This window comes from Rhipicephalus microplus, chromosome X (genome assembly GCF_043290135.1).
Source record: "Rhipicephalus microplus isolate Deutch F79 chromosome X, USDA_Rmic, whole genome shotgun sequence".
Lineage (NCBI taxonomy): Eukaryota > Metazoa > Arthropoda > Arachnida > Ixodida > Ixodidae > Rhipicephalus > Rhipicephalus microplus.
Window position 1 is genome coordinate 264,307,330 of NC_134710.1, and position 11,166 is coordinate 264,318,495.

The 11,166-nt window shown below is 41.9% G+C and overlaps 1 protein-coding gene across 4 annotated transcripts; it reads left to right on the forward strand.

The window, feature by feature from the left end:
* Positions 1-495: 495 nt before the first annotated feature.
* LOC119161548 (uncharacterized) lies at positions 496-10,788 on the forward strand. 4 transcript variants are annotated; one of them, XR_012887303.1, is made up of 4 exons: positions 496-4,482; positions 5,996-6,084; positions 10,031-10,276; positions 10,596-10,788. XR_012887303.1 is itself a non-coding variant. In XM_075879037.1 (2 exons), exon 1 carries the CDS (start codon positions 767-769, stop codon positions 4,445-4,447), a length of 3,681 nt encoding a protein of 1,226 aa, XP_075735152.1. In that variant the 5' UTR covers positions 496-766; the 3' UTR covers positions 4,448-4,482; positions 10,596-10,788. The 4 variants fall into 4 exon arrangements, 1 of the variants encoding a protein (XP_075735152.1); XR_012887304.1 differs by lacking the exon at positions 10,031-10,276; XR_012887305.1 differs by lacking the exon at positions 5,996-6,084.
* Positions 10,789-11,166: the final 378 nt, after the last annotated feature.

An 11,166-nucleotide genomic window follows, 5' to 3' on the forward strand; every position in this document is an offset into this window, starting at 1 on the left:
TCGAGTTTTTTGTGTCTTTTTGCGTCTCTCCGATTAAGAGCACTAATTCGCAAGACACTTTATCATAATAAATATAGTCAATCCTGCAAGAGTCATCGAAGATCCAATATTAAAGGGCCTGAGGACGGGACCACCACCAGCAGCAAGTCGGGCTGATGAGGAGGCGCAAATGTTAAAACAATACATGCGTGAACAAAAAAAAAGAAAAAGTGTCGATAACTGCAATGGAACTTGAACCACCGACCTCACCAGTTGATGTGTTGCTTTAACCAACTACGCCACAGCTGCCGATCAGTTTGAGGTGGCTTGTGTTGTCACGCTAAACCTAACATATTTGTTCATTTTTTTTTTGTTTGGACGTAATTTTAACTGCTTTTATCGTTATGCCTAGACGTGCCGATAGACACTCCCAACTATTCAAACAAAGCGCCTAACTAAAAAATGCATGACGTCACTTCCGTGCGGCGCAGCAGCCATTTCTGTGTGGGCAGGGTGGCATAGATTTCTCTATGAGGGTGGCTTGTGCGCCGCGCGGCGCAGCTGTCTCTGCCATTTCGTTTTGGCGCGAATGCGCTGCGCTGTGCTCCCTACCAGACTGCAGTATTAGGCGCCTTTTTCCTCTTCCAGCCGCTACCACCAAACTGGTAGGTCTTCTGTGCTACTACCATTCGGTGTAGCGGGGTAGCTACTTGAAGAGTTGAGTCGTCTCGTACGCTGTCGTCACCTCTAAACGTGTCACCGCAATTGCCGCTACAAGCTCTGCACAATGAGGCGATTGATGAAGTGGGGAATTGTGCCTGTCAGCGCTTACGACTTCGCGATCGAGGGTCGTGAAACAACTGGCGAGCTCCTGAGAACAGCTAAAGTGCACAAACGTCTCAGTAGTGCGCATATCCTGTGTGTTGACGGCAGGAGCTACGAGCTTGTGGGACCGTTCAACCGAGCTGCGGGTGTTAGAGGATGCATTCCGGCGCGAATACTCGACGCATTTGTGAACGGTGTACCTCGGAACTGGAGACAGGTCATACTGGGTTGGGGTGAAGAGGAAATAAATGCCCCGCATCGCTGTGAAGCCGAAAGCCCAGTGAAGTTCCCAGACTTCCGTCCTCAGCCTTGTTCTGCTGACAGCGATTCCCAGAAGATGCGGCCAGGCCAGGAGCGCAGACAATACAGCCGTGTGGTTTTGCCAATCAAGAAGCGTCGAAGTGTCACGAGCACCTATGGCATTGTCCCCGTGTGTCGTTCTCCTTTGCCGCTGAAAGAAGTGGCAATTGTTGTTGAAAGACTGCCTGCGGCGATGGTTACCGAAACGGTGAATGGAGCCAGTGCAGTGGGACCGAGCACGCCTCATCTTGCGTTGTCTGATGAAAAAAAATGTAGACTGTCAGCTCCAACTAAAGTGTCGTTGTCTGGTAAAGCCAAGCAGAAGGTGCCGAAAAAACATGGAGCAAATGTGGGCACGTCCTTGAGAAGACGTTCATGTCCTGCCACTCTTGCTAGAGCACGTGATGTGTCGGGTGAGCGCAGCAACGGAGTGTGGACTCGGTCGCGAACCGCCAGTGCTCAGCGAATCTTGCGGAGCGCAAAGAAAGGAATGCAAGCGACTCCTGATGTGAATGGCAAAATACAAAAAGCCTTAACCCCTAAAATGCACTTCAGGAAGCAAAGTATTTCTGGCAGCAAAAGTAAAAAAATTGCATCCCGAAACCGTGGCCATGTTATTAAATTCCCTGGAGTCAAAAGGGTGCTATCATCACCTCGGAATTATAGAAAGAACTGTAGTGGTCAAGGCCATAAGAAAGAGACAAAACCGAAAGATAAGCCTGAATCGCGTAGTAGCCGGAAGTCTTCCAGAGGAGAGCAAATGCACAGTGGGAAAATGAAGGGATGCCAAGAATGCAAGAGTAGTACAAGCATCCAGACCAGAAGTCATTGTTATCCAACATGCAAGTACAGTGAAGTTCATGCTGAAGTTATGTCGCCAAGTATTTTGCCAGACAAGTCAAAATCTAGCATGAATAGTTCTCTCCGCAGTCTTGTGGCCATGGAGACAACATGTATTCAGCTCAGAAGCAATAAACGTGATATCTTAGCTTCAAGGCAGCCTGCAACGACTGCAAGTTTGAAAGAGTGCCCTTCTGCTATTACCAACAAGCGGTATCCTGTACGCAGTGGTAAAAAAACAAGAAATACGGAGTTGTCATCAGCGAAGAGGAAATTTAGTGACTTAATTTCACTGTCTGGGTGCCAGGATGAGCCTGCAAAAAAGGACTTTCTCCCTCGAGAGGATGAATGCGGACTTGATGGAAGTGAATTTGTGCAGAGAAGAAGTGGCCGCTTCTATCAACGCAAGAACGGCGTATGTGAAAACAAGTTTGGAGCCAAGCCACTGAATATCCTGCCAGCTAAGCGTAAAAGCAGCATAAGTGATGTTCGACGTACTGTGAATGATGAGCAGCAAACAGGTACTCCACACAGCCATTGTACGTCTCGTGAAAGCACATTTGCTAAGCAGAAGAAAGCAACAGCTAGTCTAAGAAAAAGCAGTTTCTCTATTAAGCAGAAGCGTCCATCACGTACTACCAATGACACTGGCAGTGCACAGGCTATACCGGTTAAAGGGAAGTCGCACAGAAGAATATCATCTGGCAGCCGAAAGAGTCCTGCGAGGAAGAGCAGTTTTCACTCTGAAGTACAGGGAAAACATCAATATAGCCTTAGAATTGATGGACTGGCTGTACTCGAGCGTGCAACCAAATCGTCAAGTGTTTTGGTAGCTAAGCACAAATTCAGCCTGGACTCTTCTCGAAGCACTGCAAGTGGTAAGCAACAAGCAGTTGCTTCACGCAAGAGCCAGACCTTGAGCAGAAAAATGGTTACAAAGCTGGAAAAAGCAGCCGAAAATAAAATACAGCACAGTTCTTCTACAGTCAGAACTCTCCGTTCATTAAGCAATGAGTTTAACAGTAACCGCTCAGGGTCACTGTCCCACAAAGGTAAACCAAAATTGAATGACAGGTCACCAGGATATGGGAAAGAGGTTCCAGACAAAAGAATCCATTCACTCAATACCCGAAGAACAGCATTAAAAAATTCAGCAGCCACAGCTTCACCCAATACATCTAAAAAGAACTTTGGAAATGTTCGTGAAGAAAAAGTTGGTTCACGTGCTCATCACAAAATTTGTACTCTATCCGGATCAGGCCAACGGAAGTCAAACAGTTTGTCAACTCGTGGAAATAATGCTCAAGGACAAAAAGAAACAGCAAAGAGAAAATGTTCTGTTGCAACTTCATCTGAGTCTTCACCCAGAAAAAAAGCTTCCACACATACTCCTGAAAGCAAAAAGTTATCTATGGTTACATCACTTACTAGGTCCAGTAGGTCTACAGCAGACAAGCAAGGATCAAGGAAGATACCCATAGGACAAGAGAAAGTTTGCTCCATAAGCAAAGGGGAGTCGTCAGCTGTACCTTTGAGTGCAATACCTATAGTACAAGAGAAAGTTTGCTCCATAAGCCAAGGGGAGTCGTCAGCTGTACCTTTCAGTGCAATTTTGGCCAAGAATGCAGCCAATGGAGGTATTGCCAAAGCTGATGATGAAAATCACAGTAATACCACTGGCAGCAAAATATCACAAAAGGAACAAGCACCTCTGGTAGTTAGCAAGAATAACAGTAATGGCAACTCTCTTGGACAGCCAAGTACTAGCGGTGCTAACACTTTCGGAAGTGTACTACAAACAGCGCAGGCTGATAATTCGGATACTTCAGGTGAACTGGAAAAGATTTTTTGTGAACAAGCTGATCCTTTCATAAAACCACTGCCATTCAAGCAAGGTCTTAGCTTAGGCTCTAGAAGTCAGACTCGAAAGCCTGGAGCAAATGAATCCACGGAGGCATTTCTGGCAATAACAGCCCAAAAGGGCACCCTAAAACGTAAGGCCCAAATCCAGACGCTGGCAGACGCGCTGGCAGCGAAGGAAGCCTATGATGACATTTACAATTCCCAGGACTTACGTGGAAACATTCCTGATGAACTTTGCACGTCAGAAAATTGGGATGATCGGTCTGAGATAGACATCCAGGTATCTAGAATGCCAACACCTGTGCTGAATTCCCCACATCTTAGCCCAGAAAGGAGTCAGTACTCATTTTCTAGTGAAAGTTCATTATCTGAATCGCCAATAGCGCTACGAGCACCATCAGAGGCAGCTGCTATTATGCGGAGTCTCCGTGTGCAACCTTATGTGACCACTTTCAAACCCATAACACCAAAACCGAAATATATGAACAAAAAACAAAACGTTAACAAGGTGCTACAAGGACTGCGGAATCTGGCGGCAGAAATGGAGAAAAACAGACTGAAAGAAAACTGCAAAGATTCCTCTGAAGAAATGGAGGAGGACACGGAAAGTAGTCCGGATGAAAAATCTTTTTTCCACTGATATATACAAGTTCCACATGAGAACCATTACACATAGTGAGTGCCTTTGTTTAAAGTACTACTTCATTATTCTGTAAAATTTTATTAACTTGACATCTCAGCAGCATTGGCAAATAAAGCTGAATGAATGTATTTCAAAGGTGCTAGATTCGTGGAGTGTTTCTTTGTATTTGTTGAGATGAAACTACATAACTTGCATTGACGTCGCTGTAGTCACCATCTTCAGGTACCAGCCAGTTAACATGCTGCATGAACTCTTGCTCGACCGCATGAAGCAAGAAACTGTAATTTCAGATTAGTGCCGGTGTCCCCTGTAATTTTTTGGACTCCCCCTTGGCAAAGCTGGCAAACAGAAGAAACCGGGCAGAGTACGAAATAACGCGAGGGGTGAAAGGCCCTCTATCCTCCCCCTGCACTTATATTCTATAGTGAGATAGAAATTCGTAGTGGCTGCCAGCTTTAGGTACCCAGTGCAGAGAACCTGTCTGTGACATGTGCAAGTTATGTAAAGTCATCTGAACAAATCCATTAGCATTAGCATCCATTAACCTTACAGAATTTGTGAGTATCATCAGAGCAAGTATCAAAGACAGCAGGTCTTGGTTGTCCTTTATTATGTGTTAAATATGTGCAAAGTAAATTGCCTTAAATTGCAAGAAAAGGAGGTAGCTTAATTATGCAGCAGCAGGAATTGGCTGAGATACTTTGCAATTGTATAGAAATACCGCACAGGATACCAGCTCAGTAAGTAGTTGAGATACAAATACAAGGTAACAGCGGAATAAACATATCTGATATATTTGTCATTTGTGCCTTGAGATACCTGGGCACATTACTTATTCCTTCATTGTACTTGCATTGTTGGGCATACTTGCAGATAGTACCCCTGTCACACAGTTCAAGTGAATTTTGAGAGAGTGGGGCAGTGTCATTTGCACGCTGTCGCACTTTGTGGAGCATACTTGCCGGCGATTCCGTTTGCCAAACTTGCATCGCTACATTGGAGTGGCTAGCATCTGGAAACAGTTGCCCGAAAACAATTTATTATCAGAAGCTCAGTTATAGTATTAGTTCACAGTATTTTTTAAACTATTATTTTTGTGATTAGGAATATTGTTATTTATATTATACCATAAGAAAACTACTTTGCTATTCTCAACCTTGGGGCAGCTTACGGCCTCAGCTGCCATGGGCGTGCCCAGCACGCACTGTGCAATAGGCGCATCTGCTGTGTTTGTACCTAAAGTATACTCTAAGGCCTGGTTATATTATATTTCACATCACTACTTCAGTATTGCCTGAAATAAGAAATCCCTGTTGTGCTGCTCAAGTACCCATCACAGTTACCATCTGTATGAAAGAGCACATCTCTTTCTTGGTTAGCAGTGTGGCACAAAATTTACAAGTGTGACAGGAAAAATAGTAGTTTTCTTGTAAATTTTTTCTCTCCGACATGTAGATTGTTGCGTGAAAGACAGCAACAGGGACATAGACACAACATAGGACTCAATTCATGTGTATGTCTCTCTGTTCTAATTGTTGTTTTTAGTGCAAGAGGAAACTATAAATAACATATCATAATGCCATTATGTAACAGTCTGCAACAAATGTCAAGAGGATTTCACAAGATCAATGCAGGTATGCTGTGCAACTGGCAATTTTATCTCCTGTGTTTTCAAACTGCACATAGCACTCTTGTTGGATTCCGATAATTAATGGGTTTACGGTTTACTAAGCGTCCACCTATAGCTCCTTGTTTGTATAATCCGCACTGAATAGGTTGCACATACTCCATTATATAAAAATCTCTTTAAAGCAATTGATAAGTACATAAGTTATTTTCTATTTCTAAGCATTACCAAGGAACTCCTAATGCAGTTCATGGTATGTAGTACAGTGATTAGATACTATGCCACCACCTGAGAGAGAGAGAGAGACTTTATTAGAAAAAACTGATTTTTGCCGGTGCCTATATATCGCTGGCATGCTACTCTGTATATGGGTGGGGAAAGGGACTGAAAGGTTTTAGTAGAGAGAAAAGAAAGATATGAAAAAAAAAGTTGCAATCAAGTGAACCCGATAAAACCATATACATTAGCGTATCAGGTAAATCAAGGCTTTCCTATGTGAGGTGTCGTATTATTAAAGCCTTCTGACAGGGCCAATATCGGATAGGTAATTGATCAATGACAGTATGACCCGACGATGTTTTGAAGGTTCGCACACAGGGCCTAAATATGTTGCGCAATGTTAATTGTTTGCAGCAGATCATGTCCATTTTTTGTTCGAACAATTGCCTCTCATCGCGGTACGCCAGGCATTCTCCATCACACAGTTAAGGCAGCTGGACACAGCATTACGTTTGAATGGATACCTGGTCATGCTGGTATTTCGGGAAATGAAAAAGCTGATGAAGCTGCCCGAAATGGACTACTATTCAGGAATTTTAGATGGATATTTTTTACAAAAGCCAACGCTTGGAACATCACCAAAAGATATGCCTACCAAGAAAAAGACTACCTGCCACTTCACTATGATAGCTTTCTCTATTGTATTGACCTAAAACTGCGCGCGGAACTATCCCACTCATTCCCTTGCCACCTACAGACGTTATAACATCGCCTTCGACTGAACGTGCATACACGAACAGTTACATGTATCGCATAGGGCGTACCACAAGTCCATCATGTGATAACTGTGGAAGCATAGAGACATTGCAGCACATACTACTAGAATCTAGCTGATCTCACCTTATATTATTATCATGACAATGCTATATTGTATATACAGCAATATTTGATGTGTGTGTAACTGAAAGTTCATAAAACATAAATTTTGGCTAGCTACTCTTGCATAACAGGTGAATGACAGTGCAATTTCTGCAACTGACTAACCAAAACTATGAAATAGCGGCCAGTGTATGCTGGTTCTGTATTCCTCCCTTGCCCAAATTGTGGCATGGTCGACCTTTCATAGTTGAAGGTTTAAATTTACAATGAAGTATTACTGAGTGCACTGATGCTACTCCACTTCATAGCCCTCAGACTAAGAACACTTCGTTAATTTTTCACATAGGCGTTACAGAGTGGAAAGTGTGCTTAGAACATACTTTCTGATAAGCGGTAAGTTTATTCGGACACGTTATAGAAGATGACCAGCATTTGGCATCACTCATTCACATGCAGTGTCCCGCAATAAACAGAAATAAATGAGCAACTTTTGGTGATTATTGACTACATGACACCAAACCAGCAAAAAGCATTGGAGTATGTAAAGGGGCAAATGTATAATTAGAGAAATTAACGCTAAGCACAGGCATTGTGTTGTTGGTTGTACTTTTTTTTAAATAGTCTTGAGTGACTGGAATGTGTAAAGATGTAAATTAATAATTAGAAAAATTAACACTAAATACAGACATTATGTTGTTAATCATACTTTCTTTCAAACAGTCTTGTGTGATACTTTTACAACACTAAATATCACTCATCCTTCATGTTTGCTAGGCTGTATGACAAGAAAAAAAAATGTGTAATCTAGATGAAAATAACCAGGAAACAATTTTTGTGGATCTGTCGGCAGCAGTATAATGAGAATTAAATTTTAAATACGAATAGAAAATAACGCACATGGTCTGCAGTTGATAGAAAGCTAACTACTTCAAACATCAAAAACTAAAATCAAAAGTGAGACATCTGTAAATCATGACGTGAAGCGCTGAGCCACACTGCATGCTTGGAATCATCAAAGAGTATTTCACTATTACGCAAAGTGGAAAATTCACGAATAATGGCTATTCATCTATAGCACTTCCAAATGGCATCGAAAGTATATGTAGAAAATTTGTGTTCCGAATTGACAGGTGGCACTGCCATACCTATGCAGATAAGTGTTTATGTCTGTTTTCTCTTCAACCACAATGTGTCCTTTCAGTTGATAGTTGGCATCTGTGTTGCCTAGCTCTCTTCTTCTTGTGCCCAAGTTTGCTTGTCTTACCCTCTTTTACAATAAATCCTTACTAACTAGCTCAGCTTTTGGTCCTACGTGTGAAGATGATGAGTCTCCATTCAGCAGTATTGCCAACGCTCGGATGCTGGTCTCTCTCAGTTCGCTCGACACGCGCTTATGATCGCTACAATATTTCTGGATGGTGCTCTGCTCTGACTCCCTGTGTTGTGTCTGTAGAGTCGAGAAATGCACATCCATTACACCTCTTCTCAATTGGTGGAAGGTGCTGAAGATCTCCGTCAACTGAACCTGGAGCTTCGAAACCAAACACTTATGCCCATCATGACGACCAATGAAGTGCAACGAAGCACTGGTTGTTGCTCCATTCCTGTTGCATCCTTGTATGGCAGTTATATTCCTGGGAAGGCATTGGACTCATTCTATTGTGCAGCCTCAAATTTTATGAAAGTGTGAACTGCTCAAGTGACCTTAGACTATTTTTTAGGTCCCTATTTTTTTGCGCCCAAGGTTTATGTTGTGCTCCTGCATGTGTTAGCAGTAAGAGTTTCCAGTTTTGCCACTGATACATCTTTCCTCTAACAATCTATTATTGAATGAATTTTACGTGTGTAAGCCATCACCTCAATGAAACTGCTGTAGTGCACCCATCTGATTCACAAAATGGCTGAGCATATTTGGTATCTGCTGTGTCAACCCTGGGACTAAGTAGGTGAAGTGGTGCTTACTATTATGGGCTCCATGCAATTTGATCTTCATAAGGTTTGAAATGTTATGATGCATTTTAACAGTGCTCATGTTCTGAAATGTGCACTGTTGCATTTATTCTATATTTCCTGAGCATATACTGTTAATGCAATGTTTTTGTAATTTATTATTATTTCAATCATTATATAAGGACATGCAGCATGAGTGCTTATAACATGTCCTGTATTATCTAGCCTCTAAAATGTTCCAACTTGAACTGTGTCACAGATGAGGCACAACGGCATAAAGCCACCAGAAGAACCATTAATGGGCTGTCCAAATGGGACGACAGTTCATAGAAAAATGGTGGCTTAAGTGATCAACAGTGATAAAGCAAGGAATGACAGTGAAGTCATATCTCTGCAAAGGTGCTTGTTTTCACCAGGGCAGCAAGTGCTTTTTCCCTTAGCAGTGTTGATGCATGCATAGTGCACTTACACTGCGCCTTTAAAGAGGGGAAGGATAATAGTGTGAATAGGGTAATTTAAGGTAAGGAAAGCCAAAATTGAAAAATTAAGGGATGGTGGTTTACCAAACCTTAGTTGTAGCGAGGCTGTGATAACACAGCACATTTTTTTTAAATTTTAGCTGTTTCACCTTCTTAAAGAGCTGTCTGCATTGGTTCTGCAGTCTGGAACCTCGTCAAGGTTATCTCCTAGACACACTTAAGATGATGTGAAATTGTACCATCAGGTTCATTCACTTTTGACATTCATACAACATATGTGCACCCTCATCAAAGATGGAAACAGGCCTGCCCGGCCTTTCGTGTCTCTGTCACATTGCCAGCTTGTCTCTGTTTTGCAAAATGTACCACAGATTTCTCAATTAGGTACCTTACATCTCACTACCAGTTCATGTATCTTTCGCACAGGTCCTGTGTGGCTCACCCTCAAGCCTGTACTCTCACTTTCTCATTGCTTTTTTTCTCCGCACACCATTGTGGACTGGAATGGCCTTGTCTACATCATTGTTGCCATCATTAACCCAGAAACTTCCACTGAACCTAGGAGAGTTCACTTTTTATCCTGAATGGTCGAGTGTATGTGATCCTGATTGGACCCCCACCGCTTATGTAGTTCCTCTGCAAAGCGTTTTAAAAAAATAATGTGAAAACCAGGTAAGGCAAAGCATTTGCAGAAATGCCTTATTATTATGTCTGGAATAGGATTGTTGATTGTGGAAAAATGTAAGGTGCGCAAACTTAGGCACAGAAGAAGTGGACCGAACACAAGCACAAGCTATGACCTGAAATTACACACATTTTATAAGCATGTTCAAATAAGTTTTTGGGTCTATTTTCTTTTCTGTCACAGTGCAATCTTTCAGCTGAAGGTTAGCATTGTTGTTGTTTGGCTCTCTTTCTTTGTGCTTCTTGTTTTCGTGCCTTCTTTCACGAGGAATTCGTACTAACTAGCCCAATTTTCTGTTGTTCCAAGCATCGTTGGGCTGTCTTGGACCTGGTGGACTTGTTTGCAGTCATTGTGGTTGTACAGAAACCTGCCAAGCAACTTTAATCTTAGCACTCTGCATACAAGACACCAAGATGGTAGAACAGGAATAACTTGTTCGTCCTGAACAAGTGCCTTCATGAGATACAAATGCATTTTATTAAAGATATTTAACTTTTGATGCTAAACATAAGAAGCATTGAACTTGGACCTTCAAAGATCAAACAAGCAACACATTGTTTTTAGACTGTAGTGACTTTTTTACGTCACTAGTTTGCCGTGAGTGTGATGCCTACTTCAGAAAAAAAAAAGTCTATATAGACTTGCTTGAAGCAATTACATGTTTGGCATTTTTTTTACCATCAAAAGAACTCCAGTTAAAAGCTGAAAAGACTATATAATGAGGGAAACTTTCTAGCAAATTTATTTTTTATAATTATTGATGCATTATTTGTAAAATTATAAAACCACCCAAACTTTATAAAGCATAGAAAAAATGGGAAGCATAGGCAGATAAGTATAACTTAATAATTAATGTTAATTAGGTTATGAATCATAC